This window comes from Colius striatus, chromosome 3 (genome assembly GCF_028858725.1).
Source record: "Colius striatus isolate bColStr4 chromosome 3, bColStr4.1.hap1, whole genome shotgun sequence".
Lineage (NCBI taxonomy): Eukaryota > Metazoa > Chordata > Aves > Coliiformes > Coliidae > Colius > Colius striatus.
In genome coordinates, this window is record NC_084761.1 from 54,768,789 (window position 1) to 54,787,108 (window position 18,320).

At 38.8% G+C, this 18,320-nt stretch overlaps 1 protein-coding gene across 3 annotated transcripts; it reads left to right on the plus strand.

Annotated features, from left to right (window-relative positions):
- Positions 1 to 641: 641 nt before the first annotated feature.
- TMEM144 (transmembrane protein 144) lies at positions 642 to 17,232 on the plus strand. Of its 3 annotated transcripts, none has more exons than XM_061993121.1 (13): positions 642 to 674; positions 4,796 to 4,851; positions 4,940 to 5,136; positions 6,281 to 6,403; positions 6,774 to 6,873; positions 7,276 to 7,356; positions 9,197 to 9,278; positions 10,332 to 10,405; positions 11,437 to 11,555; positions 12,812 to 12,931; positions 13,380 to 13,477; positions 15,478 to 15,531; positions 16,701 to 17,232. In XM_061993121.1, the coding sequence occupies exons 3-13, from the start codon at positions 4,998 to 5,000 to the stop codon at positions 16,782 to 16,784; spliced, it is 1,074 nt and encodes a 357-aa protein (XP_061849105.1). In that variant the 5' UTR covers positions 642 to 674; positions 4,796 to 4,851; positions 4,940 to 4,997; the 3' UTR covers positions 16,785 to 17,232. The 3 variants fall into 3 exon arrangements, with proteins under 3 accessions (XP_061849105.1, XP_061849104.1, XP_061849106.1); XM_061993120.1 differs by having other exon boundaries at positions 668 to 704; XM_061993122.1 differs by lacking the exon at positions 12,812 to 12,931 and having other exon boundaries at positions 668 to 704.
- Positions 17,233 to 18,320: the final 1,088 nt, after the last annotated feature.

An 18,320-nucleotide genomic window follows, 5' to 3' on the forward strand; every position in this document is an offset into this window, starting at 1 on the left:
AAGCAAACCTGCTGTGTGCTCTCTGCTCAGCCTGGATGCCCTGACCACGCATCTTGGATGCCCTGGCAGTTCCCTTCTGTGGGATGTCCACTGCCCTCAGCAGGTGCCTGCTGACTCCTGGCACCGCGGCAGCTCCCGGCAGGCACGGAGGCCTCTGGAACCATAGCAGAGCTGCAAGGAGACCGCCCTTTCCTCTCTAGTCTCAGCCCTGTCTTCAAACCATGTCTATGTTCCACGGCACATGCTACTAAATCCAGGATGGTCTTTTCTTCCACGGGCAGTGTGGTACTGACAACAGCCTGTGAAGTACGCGGGTGCACTCCACAGAACGATAGGGGCTGGAAGGGACCTCTGAAGATCATCTCGTCCAACCTGCCTGCTAAAGCAAGTCCACCTAAGAGGTCCACTTCCACCACACAGCTGTCTCATCGACTGCCGTGTGAGACCGGGCAGAGGCAAAGGCTATTTTGTCACGCTGTGAGTGCCTAAATTTGAAGTTTCTCTTAGCGCTCGTCTCCGGCCTCTCAGACAGCCGGCGGAGCGGGACAGCCTCTCCGCACCCGCCTCCTGGGTGCCTCCGCCCCGCTCCTGTCCGGGCCGCGCGTGGGGAGGAGGCGGGCCGAGGCGCGGGGCGGTGCAGCGGGCGGAGCAGGCATGGGCGGGAGGCCGCAGCGGTAGGGGGAGGCCTGAGCGCCAGCGCGGCGGTAGCGCGGCGGGACTGGCGGGGTGGGCGCGGGCGGGTGGGCAGTGGCCAGGGCCGCGCAGGAGGGCCCGGGTGAGAGATCAGCCGGTGCGGGATCAGTCCCGGCTGCCTTCCACTCCACCGGCTGAGGGAGTGGAGCGCTGTGAAATACGTCGGGGCGGGCAGGCGGGGACGGGGCGCTAGGGAAAGGAGGGTGGACCGGGAGGGGTCGTTAATTTTCCTCTCAGGCTGCGTTGCCGAGCAGTTGGCCTGTACAGCCTTGTGGCCCGGCCTTCCGCAGCGGCTGTGGCCCAGGGCTGGGCCTGCCCTGTCTGCGGGCCGTGTCCCGCAGGCAGCAGGCGAGCTTGCTCTGCGGCAGCCCGGGGCTGTGGTTGTCGATAGAAACAACATCCGCCTATGTCAACAACAACACTTAGGAGTATGTAAAGGAGGATGTCAGGAAGGATAGGATAGGATAGGATAGGATAGGATAGGATAGGATAGGATAGGATAGGATAGGAATCGGGCAGCACTTTTTTCTGTAGTGTTCAGCGACAGGACTAGGGGTAATGAATACCAAAAGTTCCGTTTAAATAGAATGAAAAACTTATTTCTTGTGAGTGAGGGAGCCCTGGCATAAGCTGCCCATGGAGGTTGTGCAGTCTTGTCTGGAGGTTTTCAAAGCCATCTGGATGTGTTCCTGTGACGCTTGGTCTAGGTGGACCTGCTTTAGCAGGGGGGTGGACTAGAGAATCTTTAGAAATCCCTTCCATTTAGGGCCGCTCTGTGATTTTATGTTGAGAGCTCAGCTGACAGTTCTTCCTTATTGCATGATATTGCTTCCTGAAAATACTGCATAAAGAACAACTTTCAAAAGTGTTTATCTTAGGGAAGCAAAGAATCATTTCTTCAGCAGTAGCCAGTTTGCAGCGTCAGCTGGGGGCCTTGCTCTGAGTCGCCTTGGGACTGATAGGAGTTTCCTAAAATAAGCATAAAAGTATCTACCCTTAATGGCAAGGGGTGATAGAGGAAACTTGCAAATGAACAGTCGGTGTGACAGACAACCTCTAAAAATATCCATTCCGTTCAGTTTTGGATCTTGACAACAGCTTGGGTGTAGCTTGAAGTGAAAGCTCTCAAGAGCGAGCTGCTTGATTTCATGCAGACTGTAGCAATGTGTTGCACTTGTATTAAGTGAGCATCATAATTTGTTGTATCTCTGTGCAAAGAAAGAAAATGATGGCATGTTTCTGAGGAAACAGTGAAATTATAGAGCACAAGCTTCCATTGAGGTAAACTAGTGAAGTTAGTAGGATAAATTTTGTGTGCCACCAATATTTCATTTTGTCTCCGTTGTACCCTGAAACCCCCAAAGTGCCCTTCAGTAAGGGCTACTTGTTAAAAAACTTCAATGACAGAAACAATTCCACTTATCTCTGCTTGAGTTTCAGATGCCACCACAGGTTCTATTATGTCAGCAAGTTCAACAAGTGCATCTGGTTTGGCATTTGATAACTAAAAACCTTTGGAGACAAGTCCATCTGGCAATAACAGGAATGTCGAGAAGAGGCTTTCAGTGAGCTCTCTGATGTGCAAAATACGTGTAAGCATGTGCAAAAAGTGCTGTTGGCAAGAAGTTGTGTACTAGTTCTCTCTTGACATTGGATTGTAAAATTGTAGAATGGTTTTGCTTGGAGGGGACCTCTGGAGGTCAAAGGATTCAACTACCTGCTTAAAGCAGTGCTGTCATTGAAGTCAGAGCAGGTGTCTCCAGGCTTCTTCTGGTTGAGCTTTCTCTTGAAAACTTTAAAATTGAGTTGAAGCATATGTCTGAATTTAGCCAAATTTGGAGCTAAGCAGCCCAAACTTCAGAAAGTTACAGTTTTAGACATTCTGAAGCATGCACTTCCTTGATTAAGTGGAAGCTGTGTTTACATGTTTTGTGTCATGATTCTGGTTCTCCAGTTGTGCAACAGTCTTTAGCTTGCATGACAGAGATTTTAGTAAGATAAAAAAGCAAACTGAGAAGTGCGTTGCCTCACAGCACACTGTTTTTTTCTCAGTAGATACAAAACTTAAAGCAACATTGTAGATTAATGAAATCAAAAAGGCTAATAAATTGCTTCAAATTTGAAAGATTCTTAGTATTTACCTGCATAATGACTTACTTATTTAAAAGTTAAGGTAGCCAGTTCTGCATTTGTAGAGGTGCAGTCTAATCATGATTTCTATGTCTTTAATAACATCAAGTTCTTCCTGTGCAGAACCCAGCTGTTGTGTTTTCCTTGCCCACTAAATGAATTAAACATATTCATTCAGCGAGTCAAGGTTGATGGAATCATGATAGCTGATGTAAGCCTTTATCTGTCTTAATGCTTGCTTGTGGCATCACAGTGTTTGTGTGAAGTCAGTCTTTGAAGAAATCTCAGCATTACCATTTGCACTGTTCAGTGTCTACAGGTCCCAGGTGAAACATACTTTATAGAAGAATCTTAAATACAGTGAGAACTTCATGGAGAAGCCTGTGCTCTTAAGTGGGCAAGAAAGACGAAGAATAAAGGGGAAAAATACAGATGGAGATACCAGTGCTGTTGTACCTTCCTGATGTGTCTTCTAAATGTCATCAGTATCTTTTTTAAGTACTAATAATATACTGACATCTTTGAAGGGAAAAAATACAAAAACCAAATGGTTATATTAATTGTGGGATTGAACTTTACATCTGCTGATGCAAATAATTAATTTCAGCCAACACTGATGGCCCTGGTGAAGCTGTAGATAAAAGCACAACCTCAGCAGAAGCAGTTTCCAGTGTCTCAAGGACTCCAGAGAAAGTAAAACTGGAGGGTAAAATAACATGAAAGTGTAGCATCTCTGCTCTTCCTATTGTGCAGAGATTGTAATCACAGCAAATCACAAGATTTGGCAGAATTTCCACGATGCCATTTCAACCTTTTTCTTCCAGGCAGCAGCTAGTCCACCCACCCTGGGGAGTGTTAGCCTTAGGTTGTCTTTTGGTTCAGTATAAGTAACATTTCTTTAGCAACAGGATTGCATGTGTATGTCTATAAATATGCCCTTTTAAACACTCAGTGTATGAAGTATCCTGTTGCCATTTGAAGTTATGTTTCCAAACACTTTTCTTATATGTAGTATTTTAAATGTGGTGTTAAGACTGTGTATGCAAAAATTGTGTTATTACAGTTGTCCTCAGAGCCTTCTTTTCTGCCAAAGTCATAATCCATATCAAAATTATGTATGTAGTACTTCTGTTCAGCATAACCTCAAAGTGAATCTACCACTTCTTATTTTTTTAGAAAAGGAAGACATTATGGGATTTTTTTAAATGTTTGCTTTTATTACCATAATTATGTGGAATGAATGAAGAAACTTCAGATACAACTTCTTCCTTTGTCCCTTCCAACCCCTAACATTCTGTGATTCTACGATTTGCATTTTGTCTCAGCTAGAGCAATCCTAGTGATTACCCTTTTGATCCCACTGTAGCACCTGTAGAATCTCTGTGCCTGTTCCTGACTTCTAAGCAGCAAGGCTGCAAATTGATGTAGCTTCTTAGAATCATAGAATCACAGAATGGTCGGGGTTGGAAGACACCTTTAGAAATCATCTAGTCCAACCCCCCTGCAGAAGCAAGTCCACCTAGATCAGGTCACATAGGAATATGTCCAGGCGGGTCTTAAAGACCTCCAAGGAAGGAGACTCCACACCCTCCCTGGCCAGCCTGTGCCACTGCTCCCTCACCCTCACAGTGAAATAGTTTTTTTCTTATGATTAAATGGAACTTTTTGTGTTCCAGCTTCATCTCATTACCCCTTGTCTTCTGCCAATTAAGATTTTATCTAAACTCTGCTTTTTTACATACCTCAGTATCACCCCCATTTGGCTACAGGAAAAGGAGTATTCTGATAAAGCATCTCCCTAAAGCACTGGGGTTTCCCATAGGCCTCAGATTCACATCCTCATAACCTTTGAGGGTAGCTCTGTGTTCACGTCCTGTGTTTTCAGACATGCTTTTCTCTAAAGCTGATTATGAAACACATAGAAGTGGAGTTTTGTGCATCTCAAGTTATTTCATTTGTGGTTTTCTGGCAGCTTTCTGTGAGATTCTGCAGTATACTTTGCAGTTTTTGCCAGCTTCTGAGAGATTGGTAAGTAGGATACTGTAAATTCCAGGTTTCTGAACTAGGTTGGTATTACATAATACTCCACAGGTTTAATTCTGCTCTCTGATTTCAGAATCTATCAGGACCTGTGGCCAAACAACTCCACAAAAAGAGCCAGCCTCAGAACAAAGATGAATATCGGGAAAGCTTACAGTACATCTAACATCAGCAATGGAACAGACCTAACTATTGGCTTTACCTCTTCCGCGATAGCTGTCTTTCTATTTGGGACAAATTTTGTGCCTGTTAAGAAATTTGATACTGGTGATGGTAAGCTTGTATTCTTTGTTCAGTATTTTTCCTACTAGGATTAATATTTTACCAGCAAATATGAGTTCCTATAGCTAGAGTTATAAATGTCATAGCTTTAATCCATTGAGTATATTTTCATTGTCTTTGCTATTGTAGGGTATAAAGCAATAATGTATTGGTATAGGATGTGGCAAACCTTTAGAAGAGCCTTTTTTTGTGGTATGGTACACTTTAACACTGATGTGCATTTAATGAGCACTTCAAAATGGAAAGTGAAATGCCCTTTCTTATATCCTTTTGGGGACTGTTAAATACATACAGTGTTATTTATACTGTAAAAGTTGCTAGACTTCTGAGTATTGCCTTTCATTTGTGGACTTAACATAAAAATAAGCAAAAATCAAAATTTTAATACTTCTATCTGGTGATTCGTTAAGGGAAAATAATTGCTTCTCTTTCCTGTTTGGAATTTTATCTCTTTACTATTACTGTATTTTCATGTTTATATGAAGCTTAGTCAATCACCAGATCCCTAAATGAATAAATCTGCCATTGTGTTACTGCAGTCATAGTGTCTGCATTACAGGCTGGATATAACCACACTCTCCTCTTTGTTTCAAATATGGTGCTAATAAGGCAAGGCCAGACTTTAAAGCAAAAGTCTTACCTCAGCAGGGATAAGCCTTAGAGATTCTGCAAAGGTAGACAAAATCTGTCCAAAGTTTTTATCATCCTCAATGTCCTGGATTTGTGGGAAAAAAACGAGCTTTGAAGGAGTTTTGTCCAGTGCACTTGTGCAGTCATCTGTGTTAGCTGCTACTAGGGTGGTAGGAGAAGTTATTGAGGATAATCGAATATCTTTTTCTGTCAGAAGCCTGTCAAAATTGTCTTGTGTTTGAGACTCAGGACTTGTGTAAACTTTGTCAAGTAACGTATCTTTTGCAGCTACGTATAAAGAATGTATGGTAAGAAAAAGGTTGACAGAATTATAACACCTCACCCTAAAATACATCTTTTAAATATATTGTAACATGGTTCCCTGAAAATCACGGAGATGGCTGCTTTTTTCTGTACTATTTTATTTAAAACATAGTATATTAAGAGATTCATACATACAGTATTGTACAAGTTCTCTCCTGTGTGCATTTGTTTTTTTCCATAGGTATGTTCTTCCAATGGATTCTCTGTGCCTCTATATGGATAGTTTCTTTGGTGGTCAATTTAATGCAGAATTGCCCCCGCTTTTGGCCCTTGGCTATGGTTGGGGGCTTTGTGTGGGCCACAGGTAAGGGCAGAGAGATTCTGTTTCTTGAAACACAAAGTAATCCCAAGTCTTCGTTAAAAAAACAGTGATAAAAGCTTTTCCATGTATACGGTAGTAGTTATTTGGCTTTCTAAAGTCTCGGTGTTAATGGATCTGTATCCTTATCAAAAGATTGTTTTATAAGAAGCATATTTACACCAAAAATAACTTTGAAAACAGTATTGAGGAAAAGTCTGTGCTTAATGTTTGTATTTTTACAAAACTGTTTCCTACCACCTTGTACTCACCTAAATTTCTTTGCCATCTGAACAGTCACAGAATCTAAAACAAAAATATACAAGATCACAGTCTAGTTCTTAACTGATTTAAATTTGGTTTTTTTCTGTTTCAGGCAATGTTACAGTTGTCCCTATTGTTAAAACTATTGGTTTAGCTCTTGGTCTCTTGATATGGGCTTCTTTTAATTTGCTAACAGGTTGGGCAAGTTCAAGGTATGTTTGAGTCTTAAGTCATATGTAGGTAATGTTGCCTCCTCAGTAGGAGGAGGAGTGCCCGGTGATGTTCATTAACATAGCTGAAGGAATAAATAATGTAGTTGTCAATAAAAAACTAATACACTGTTTGTATTTTTTCTTCTATAGCACGTGCTAATAATATAATTTTAATTCATTTTTAATAGATTTTTTAAAATCTATATTAATTTCATTACTTTAAAGATTATTTTTGTAAGGTGGACATAGCTTTTTGCAAACCAACTGAAGCACCAATCCAAAAGTGCAAATGGAAACTTAAGCAGAATTATTTACCATGAGTAAAGATTTCCAGGACTGGGTTATAATTCAACTGTTTGTGTGCAGTCAGTGCAACTAAGTGAAACTGGTTAAATATTCCAGGTTTGGTTGGTTTGGAATTGACCCAGAAGAAGTATCAAGACCAATATTAAATTATATTGGAGCTGGGCTTTCACTATTAAGGTAAAAATTTATTCTTGTAATAAATTTCTATAATGTAAAATACATGTTTTGTAACTACAGGGACAGTTTAACTGGAGGGTGAATGTATTGAAGTGATTTTTTGCAAATTGATTTACTGCAGAGTTCATGAGCTACCCATACCTGGCTAGTCAGTGTTGTATTTCAAAATAGAAACATATGTGATACCCAGTACAGCAGAGAAATAGTTATTCATAAACACAAAAATGTATTTTTATGCCAGTGGGTGTGTTCTACGCAAAGCAGTGATGCACTGATAGTCTCCCTAGACTGGTTATTCAAGTGGTTCCCTTTCCCCAAAATGAGAAAACATCTGTGAGACTTCTGATCTGACTTCACTCTTGTAAGAGTACAAATCCCTCCCCTTAGCTGTAGGATATGCCACAGAATCCCTTTCCAGATCCTTTAATATGCGTGAAAAGCCTGTGTTATGACTTTTCCTTAATGGCTTCCTGTCTTGTAATGCTTCAGCCACACTTAAAACATCTCCCAGACAGTGGCTTCCTTTGGCATCTTCAGAAGGAATTCTACTCTTATTTTTTGTTTATTATTTATATACGTGCATGTTTTGCTTCTAACACAGAGGAAAGGGGTTCTTTGTTACACGGCAGCCTTACTTTCCAGCTGGGCGGGCAGGAAGGTCTTTCTAGGAACATAACACATTTTAGTGGCCTTAAAGCCCTGGGGCAACAGGCTTACTGTAAGTGTGCTAAGCAGCAGATGCACATAATGCCTTTAGGAAAAGAGGGTGTTAAAAACGTGGAGAGAGGATGGAGTCATTCTTGACTGCTAGAAGAGAGCTGCTGCCTTAGAGTCATGGATTTGGTTTCCACTCTTCCTATTTCCTAAGAGTCCATAGCACACAATTTTGTGAGGTACTTGCAAAACAGTAGCAGTACTGCTGTTCCTGTCCATTGAATTCATTGAGCTCACCACCTGCATCCTGCCTGTTTCTGAGATATGGAGAAATCATGAACAGGGAAAGAGATCATGACCAAACAATGTTTTCCTAGCAAACTGCACAAAGCCTATATATGTTGCTCTGCAGAGCTCAGAAGCATGTGTTTCTTGATAGCATCCTGCGTAGAACCTGTAGATGTTTCCCTAGTCCCTCTGGAGGAGGCTGACAGCCTTTTATACCTATCCTTATTCCTCTACTATGAAATCAATCATTCTTCAAATGGAGACATTCTGTTTACAGTTATGAGAAGGAATTCCTAAATCATTAAAATATCTTTCATAAAAATAAAAAAACAGATCCTGACAGTTCTGTTACCCTTTCTTCTTCATTTTATATATTTAGTGGGCTGGAGCACCACTAAGCAGTACCCTTTCTCCTTCCACATGCACATGAGGCCCTGTAGGAGAGTATTCCCTCATTCACATATGATAGAAGCATAAAAACACTTTTTTCCTTGAGCACAGAGCCAATTCTGTGCAGATTTAAGTAGTTCCATATAGAACTACTGATGATGTAGTTTCATGCTACTTTCATGCTGATGTTCCATTGTATGTGTTGTTTAGTTCAAAAGGGTACTGTTAACTGTTCTTAACATGTGGTTGTGGCTACACACTATAGAAAAGGAGATGTTTCAATCCCATTCATAGAAGAGTATGAAGTGATACAATGACTGATTTATTTACTTCCATTCAGTTATTTGTTAAGACTGTTGAAAGCATTTTTAAAGTATATTGAAGTGACTCTAGGGCAATATTGAAAATAACATAATATACCTCCAAACATAACTTTTGTCTCTGGACACTAAATGTTATGAGCTTATGAGCTGACATGGTATTTATTGCTGTATTTTTCTCTTCTGAGTGCTGTCATATTTCTTTTTATAAAAACTGACGTCCAGAGCTCTCCAGCTTCATTAGAAAGCACGCCTTTGCTGAGAGAAAATGTGAGTATTCTACAGTTGTTATTTTACAGCAGTGAAAGCACATATCCATTTAAAAACTAATTTTTTCTTAATGTCAATCAGCTTTGCTAGGATTTATGGTAGACTACGTAAAACTGCCCAAGTATGTATTGATTGTATTTAATTTGTGGACCTTGTATATCCAGTTGAATGTGAGAAACTGAAAAGGTTTTCCCAGTTGTTTTTCCTCTTTTGTCAGCTTTAAATGGCCTAGAAGGCCAGTTTTCATTATAACAGACATTATATAAATGATGAAGCGTATTACTTTCCTAGGAGGGTGCTTAGATGAAAAACAACAGTGTATAACTCTTATCCACCAAAAGTGAGTGATCATCAGCATCAGCTCAGCTATGGCACAAGTTGGAGGTGAAGGAGGGGTGCCAGATTGGCTGTCAGGAGCACATAAGTACTAAACAAAAGCTGCAGCATAATAGACTCCTACTACCATTGTACCTTACTTTTGTAGGTCACTGTTCCATCCCTACCTGAAAAGAGAACCCCTCAGAGTTTTCTGTCTGTGCTCAGGGGTCACAAGAGCTTCCAGTCTACCTGACCAAATTACAGAAGACAGTCTAATTGCAGGATTAGAATAAAGGGATGCTGCAATTTCTTTGCTGCAGACAGCAGTGTTAGTTTCCTTGTCTGTAAATAGACCTGGTATTCTGATAGGATCACCAGAGCTGTCAGTGAAAGGCAAAACCATATCATAAGTAAAATCTATGGATTAAATCGCTCATAAAATTTACAGGACAAATTCTAAAAGTCAGATCAACTTGCATGTGGATTATAAAATAAACTAGCAAGTACTCTTATTATGTAGTAAACCCAAAGCCCACATTCAAACTCATAAACTATGTGGTAGGTAAATAAAGTTAGTTTGTTTATTTTTAAAAAAACTGGTTTCTTTAGAACATTTCTGTAAATTCTTACCATTTTAATTTTATTTTTTTAGAGCAAAACTATTTTAAAACAATGTTTCAGATTTTTTTTTTTTAATCAAACTAATCTCCCATGAAAACTCTTGGTTTCTTGCAGTCTATTAATGTTTCTGAAGATCCTTCCGATGACTCATGGGTGAACAGACTTTCTCCAGCAAAAAAGAGACTCGTGTAAGTTATTAACAGTTCTGGAGCCCTGGCACAGGCTGCCCAGGGAGGGTGTGGAGTCTCCTTTCCTGGAGGTTTTCAAAACCTACCTGGACATGATCCTGTGTGACCTGATCGAGGTGGACCTGCTTTAGCAGGGGGGTTGGACTAGGTGGTCTCTAGAAGTCTCTTCCAACCCCTACCATTCTGTGATTCTTTTACTAGTACAGGCCAGTGGACAGAGAAAGTAGTTGAACATGGTGTAAGAGCACAGTCATGCACTAATAAATAGTTTTTAAAGTGCTAGTGCATACCTGTATATAAATAGCTGCACAACTAGATTATTTCCTTTGCACTGTTGAGTGTACTTTACCTTGCCAATTAGGTATTAGTTACTACTACAAAAGAAAAACATTTGGCAAAGGAAATAGCAATAACAACTAAGTAATTACAGTGCAGGTTTTTATCATGTGATTGATTAGCACTGCAGCACAGAAGGAGCCTATGCTAATAACGTGCTTCCAGGTGTGGTTTCCAAGTGAATACATCTGGAGAAGTCCTGGCAGTATAGTAATGAGACAGCTGCAGGGTTGAAGCAGTTGCAGTAGCTAGCAAGAGTGGAGGCAGCCAAGAACAAAATCATCTGGAGGCAGAGAAGGTGACTAAAGAGGCAATGAACCTGGGAGTAGTAATAAAGAATGTATAGACAGGAACAGTGAAGTTGAGAATTGAAGCATTTTAAATATCTTTTGGTTTCTTCTAGTTCTGCTTTTAGGCATTCCTAGTCAGTTGATTTCTCATTAATCTAGACTGCAGGCTTTTGGAGCAGGAATTGTCTGTGTCATTTGACCTCAAATTGTAGGAGAAGTTACTGTGGTGAACCATTTCTACAATAGAAAATAAACATGTGCTAAAATGTATCATTTTTGCAGTTTTGCTAGCAATTTTCATATGATGCGTAGTCTTTAACTGCAGTACTAGACTTATCTTAAGTGTATTTTGTACTTTCCTAATTAACACTAGGCTATTTTCTGTGATTTTTGCTCTTTTCAAAGAGGATGTAGCCTGGCTGTAGTAGCTGGAGTACTCTACGGTTCCAGTTTTGTACCAGTACTTTACATCAAGGATCATGGAAGAAGAAATGCAACCATATATGCAGGAGCAAGTCAATTTGGTAAAGGCTAATAGATCACTTCTTCTTTCTTGCAGTAGTGTATTGTGTTCTCTTGGTTTTGTAAAGGTCTAGAATAAAATTCTTGATAGGACTAAAACCAGTGTGACAATTTATCAATTTTGCACTATGTTATATGTTGTTTTAATCATAGTACTAGCGTGCTCTTTTTCTCAGAGGAGAGTTACACCATTAAAAGAATAGCGTAGAGGGTACCATATTTAACTCACAGCTATTTTTCAGAAGATATTAGTACTAACACTCTCAAAATACAAAGTTAAATGACTGGAACATGAGGCAAACAAGGGCACAAGCTGTACTAGTTGCCAAATTAGTATGCCATTAAAGGAAGAGAGGATTGATCGTAACTGCTGAGCAGAATATATGTATAACAAAAGAAGTCATTAAAACCTTACAGTTCTTGAAATGGAAACCTTTTAACCCTAGTCTAGTCACCGATTTCAAACTTGAGATTTAGTGTATACTTTATCAGGTAGTACCAGCAGCATCTTAAGAGCAACGCGTTGCTGAAACTGCATCATGTTGCCAGTAAGAAGTTGTTATGTCACATATAATTCCTCTTGAATACTGCAACTTGTATATTCTCCAGCTAGACAAAACAGATGTTATCATTGCTATTGCTGCCTTTCCTGTTGAGAACTCAGGACTCCAAGGTGACAGAGATCAGCTTTCTACATGCTTCTGCTTTACTATGTTAAAATGTGCTCTTTAGCACATACAATGTCCATAAATAATTTATGATTATTGATAATCACAGTGATTGAAATTGTGATACATTCTTATAGTTAAAACAGGAGGAAACCATGCTGTGTTTAACTTACACCATAGGCAGTCTTACCCTTACCTTTACAGAAAAGAAACAAAGCTATGTATAGGAATGCAAATGCAGATGATCAGGAGAGGATGTAATTCAGTAAAATCCCCACCCTAGTTTTGTAGCCTTACTTAAGGATTTTCTTAAGGTTTTAATAAATTGATTCAGTAGTTTGAGTTCCAAAAATAACAACTCACAGAAATACATAAAAGCCTGTAACAAATACCGGGGTCAACACAGCAGTATGAGTGATCAAATCCATCCACAGGCAGACTGGCAACCACATTCATCACAGTAACAACTGAACTAGAGTTGTTAGCAGTAGCACCATGTGTGATTTTGTCACTATGAATGTTATCAGCAAATCAGTTTAGTTAAAATTAATAACTGATGTTTTAGAGTAATTTTATATGTTCTCCTTCAGATTTAGATTATGTTTTTGCACACTTCAGTGGAATATTTCTTACAAGTACGATCTACTTTTTGATCTACTGTGCAATCAGGAAAAATAAGCCTAATGTTTATCCCCAAGCCATATTGCCAGGTATGACTGCTTTTGAAATTAGCAATTAATTTCTTTTACTTCAGACCATTTTGCAGTGATTAGTTCAAGCTGTGTGTTAGGACTGTGATTATCCTTTCAAGTCTCTTCATTTGGCTGTTTGTCTCTTATTAAGCTAGTTAGTTAAGGTTAAACAAATTTTGTTCTAATCTGAAACAAGAAAAAATGACATTGCATATGGCAGATTTTCAAAAACCGGCTCTGCCAGAGTGGAGAGCACATTGCCCAGAAAATTGTGAACTTTAATTAATTTGCTGCTTCAATATTCAGTAGTTTCCCTTGAGCTTTGGTTTAGATTATCAGAGCTAGCTTATTAAAGTACTAATATACATGCTTACGGTTTCTGTATAGTGCTATAAATATAAATGTTCCACAAATTGCTGTCTGTATTTTGCTGTATGTGTTTTTGATTGGGGTTTTATTTTTCTAGGGTTTGTTTCTGGTGTGCTTTGGGCCATCGCCAATTGCTGCTGGTTCATAGCCAATCACTATCTCAGTGCTGTGGTCAGCTTTCCAATAATTACTGCAGTAAGTATATAAAAAATAAAATCTGTCACTAGAATTAAAAGTGAAGGGTTTTTTTTTTTTCTCTCATTTGTGGAACTGAGTTGGAATTGTGATATTTCTAGGGCATTGTAATCACAAGTATACATTACCTCTTCTGATTTTCATTGCTAGCCTTTGGTTTTTCAGGATCACACATGACTGAGACAAGCACCATCTTGGCTAATGTCAAGCATAAAAAGCCAGAAGAATTGAAAGTATTAGCCTTTAGGTTATGTAAAAGCCAAAGCTCTGTAACCCAAACTATGTCAATATTAAATAGTAAACTGCATTGATTAAAAAAAAAAACATTTATGCTTTCATCCCAGCAAGTACATTTTGTTCTGGATGTTTTCATTTGTGATTTTTGTCCTCTGGCAGTCGTTTTTCTTATTTAAGTCAGGTTTTTTTTCTTTTTACTGTTCTGGAACAAACAGAAAAGATTATGTATTGCAGAAAATAATGCTCTTATGCAAATTAGGGAATAATAGATTTGCCTATTTTGTCTCTTTTATTCCTTTTTATGATATTGTACCTTTAAAGGACTATTAATTTCCAGAAGCTGCACAAATCCTATCACTAGGTAAAAATAAACTTTGCCTTTACTTTCTTGCCAGTCTACTAGATGGTGAGGCAAAAGTGGATAACTTCTGACAAATGAAAGTTCATAAATATCAAAAACAAAGCTTCAGCTGAATCAACTGAATTTTGGAAGCAAAGTAATGAATCAATGTTAATAGGGATTAAGCTTTGCCTCAAGATGCAGTAATAAAATCTGCAGTATGCAAACAAAATTTTAAAAAAAGACTTGGGATCATTCTAATTAGAAATGGAAGGATTAATTGGAAGCAGCTTTAGTAACTTAGTTATGAGTATGCCTGAAGGGCAAGGCTATAAAATCATGAAATTTAGGGACAGAAAACTGCTTATCTGGACCACGGGTTGCCTCATCCTAGAGAGAATTTCAGACAACTGTTCATCACATCTCTTTAACAGTTTGTTTAATTTTTAAAATGCACTCCTCTCACAATGTGCATTATCTAGAAAGTGAAATAACACCTTAGCTATTATTCAGATAATAGTTGGCAAGTTTTCTAGGAAACAGCACACATAAATATATTCAGCATGAGACACTGTTTCCTGCAGGCCTAAATCTGTGTCCTGTCAGCTGTACTGGAGATGGAGAGAGGAAGATAGCTGTCCAAACCTCTGTCAAGTGTTTCTGAGAGCAGCTCTAATGGGAGGCATTAACAGAGTCAGTTTTTGCTTCATACTCAGATAATATTTTCACATCAGTCATGAAAATCCAGATCATTGCTCCCACAGGGGAAAACTATTACCTGGAGTGCCTGGAAATTACTATTGTGTGTCAGTGATTGTTGTTAGCTAGGAAATCTCTACAACAACATCACAGATAATCAGTAGTTTTCCTGGCCTGTGTATCAGGCTGGCTTTGTGCTTTGTCCAGATGCCTGCTATACAGGAAATACATTTATGTTGCAGTCTCTGGATATCATCAAACTTTGCTCAACTAGTCAGTCATGATAATAAAAGAAACGCTAAGGAATATCCATGGTGGCTGCTGATAAATCAAAATAGTCTTCTGAATTTTGGTAATATTGGGGACTTTAGTTTGAACTGAAGTGAGGCATATTATTTGGAGCCTACAGAAAGAATGTGGCAGAACAGGCATATAACAAGAACAGGTAGTGCAGACTCCACAGTGTAATTTAGAAAAAAAATGTCCCTTCTCTGGAAAAAAACAGTCTCTTGCCTCTTCAGCCCTGGTGAAGATTTTATTGTGCCTTACTTCGTAAGGATTTCAGTGATGTTTATGTTTTTGCCATGACTGCTGTAATTATATGGAATTGAAAGGCCTAAAGATGTAATCCAGACAAAATTCAACCATGCTGAGAACAGCAGTGAGAAGTCAGTACCTGTTAATGAAATGCCATAATGCCATACATAAGACTCTTCTTTTCTAGGGTCCTGGCCTTATTGCTGCCATGTGGGGAGTCCTTGTGTTTAAAGAAATCAAGGTAATCTTATCAGGTCTCTTACCTAGTCTATCTTGCTTGCCTGTGGCTGTAGGAACAGTGTGACTTGGTATACAACTGTATCTCTTACATTTCTCCGCCATACAAGCATTGCTTTGTTAAGCTGAAAGTCACGTCATGTGGTACTAAGTTTTCCAAGAAAGATGAAGAATGAACAGTTCCTACAGCAATGCAGATTTGAATTCCATAACTGCGTGAGCAGCAAAGGGGGGAGTAAATGAAGACTGTAGCAGGGGGGGAGTAAATGAAGACTGTAGCAGGGCCAGGAGGCAGGATGCCAGGCACAGCCTGAAAACAGTCTTTGTTTGAGCCAGTTTTTCAGGGGGGCAGGGCAATGAGCAATTGTCCTAATAATCACATAGACAAGCAGATTACACTTTTGGGGTCAGGTTTACCAAAGCATCATAAAAGGATACAAAGGTTAGTTGGCCTTCCTAATTGCAGTGTAACATAGAGATCCTAAGCTGATACGGCAGTAGTTGCCTACAGCAGGCTAATTTACTCTACTAGGTGTTAACATATAAGACATATAACATATACGTATTTTGTTAGTGGAATTTGAAGCATTGAGTGCTACCAGTACATTCCTCACGTTCTGTCCAGAATCCATAGGTATCTAATTTGCCATCAGAAATCATCTTTCCCAATTATTATGGTGTGTGTAATATGCATTAGGGCATCTATGGTTCAGGAACTTGAAGTTCTTTCTCTCTCCCACTGCAGGTTAATGTTGCACCAGGCTAGAAGACCACTTTGTTCATTATCCCTGTTTTTGTGACTCACCAAGTCTTTCATCCTTTTCATAGATTTTGGAATAGTCTCTGCATAAGTGCTTGCTGCTTAAAAATAATCTGAAAATAGATAAAGGCCCTAAAAAAATCCTTTTGTAAAATGCTGAATTAATTTTGTATAATATTTCAAGAAGTGTATGGCATCATAAATCACTTGTATGAAAGTATTTTGAACAGCAAATATATTACAAACATTATATGAAGTAAAATAGTACAATGTTTACCATTTCCTTTAATGAGTTTCATAATTTTGTCATAAAATTAAATTAAATGCTAATTCTTTACCTTTTTTTTTTTTGTAAAGTGGTATCTATTATGACAACCTGTTATTTTTCTTCTTCTCTCCCTTTGTCCATGCAGGGACTGAAAAACTACATGTTACTCTCAGTAGCATTTTGCATCATTTTGGCTGGTTCACTCTCCACAGCTTTTTCTAAGGTTTGAAAGGATCTTCTGGGCCAGTAGATGGTGCTGCTGTTTAGCATAACCAGAGAGACATCGGTCTCTCACAAGGCATCACCGTTTTTAAAAGGAATGTCCAGCATTTACCCTAACTTGAAGAAAGAAAACCTTTGCTGAATGCTCCAGTTTGACATGAAAGAAAATCTCAAAATGTTTGTTTCTGCTTTTCTTGGAACAATAAGAATATGAAATGATTTTATTAAATAAAACTAGATGATTTTATTGTTACTATTGTTACTATTGTTGTGGAGTTTATTCCAGTTCAAATACTAGACTTGTCATCATAAATTGCAGTTCACTGCTTTGATGCTGGATAAATGGGTTGTAATTCTCACTCTGTAATACTCTATATAATTGCAAACTGATTTGTTTTAATATTCTGTCTTACTTGAATAAAAAATATGCCATGAAATATTCTTTATGGAACTGATACACTTGTAGATGTGAAGCCTTTTTTTTATGTAGAAGCATTGTTCTTAAAGTCATCAGTTTACAGAAAAACATCCTTCCGATTGCTTCTGAATTTTGAAGGAAATACAGAAAAAAAACAAAGGTGCCCTAAAATAAATGACTTGGTTTTGATGCTAAGCTGTTTATTTAGTTGCAAGAACGTTATGCAGAAATCAAGGCTAGGATATGAGTAGTTGAGGAAGTTTGGGGGTTTTTATGTCTATTGCAAATAAAATTTCTGTGTGGCAATGTGAGCTAAGTACATGGTTCAAATTTGGTCTCCTAATAACTTTGGGCATTTTTTTTTTTATACTAGCTCTTCTTTTCTATGTAGCATATTCAAATATTGAAAATTGTGCATGACAATATTTATTACTTTGAAGCATCATGCTAAAACTACCCCATCATTGTTCTACCCAAAGCAAGGTCATCTATATGTAAGTCACTTCTGATAGTAGTCTAACTTGTTTCTTTAAAAAAGATGAATAAAAGTAGTAGTTTTCGTGATATTTTTGGGCAAACTAACCAGCTTCGAACTACCTGTCCTGCTAGAACACCCGAAGAAAGTTTCCCATAAGTAATGTTGTATCCACTGTTCTGTGACCATCACTAATGTGGAGAGCTGTTTATTTTCTTACTTAGGACAGCTGAAGTTGATGTATGCAAAGCATGTTGTCAGAACCTCCTCTTAGACCTTTTTCGGTATATTAAAACAACCCCAGGCTCTGTAGTCTTCTCTTGTTTGTAATGTGCTCATAAGTTTTCTTGCTCTTTCCTGAACTCTCAGTAAGTGGACTAGATCTGTCTAGAAAAACTAGAGATGGCAGACTTGGCAGACTGACTACTGTCTTACCAAAAAACTGAGATGAGGGGCAGTAAATGGGTTTTTTTCATCTGATTTGCCAGCTATTGACAGTTACACATCGCAGTTTGACACTTTTTGTCATCACAGTTTGATGTTGTTAACATGTTTGGATTGTAATCATAATTTCTCCTTTCTCCCTTCTCCTTTCTTTGTCTACTGTTTATCAGATTTGATCTTGATCTGCTTTTTCCCTGTGTGGTGTT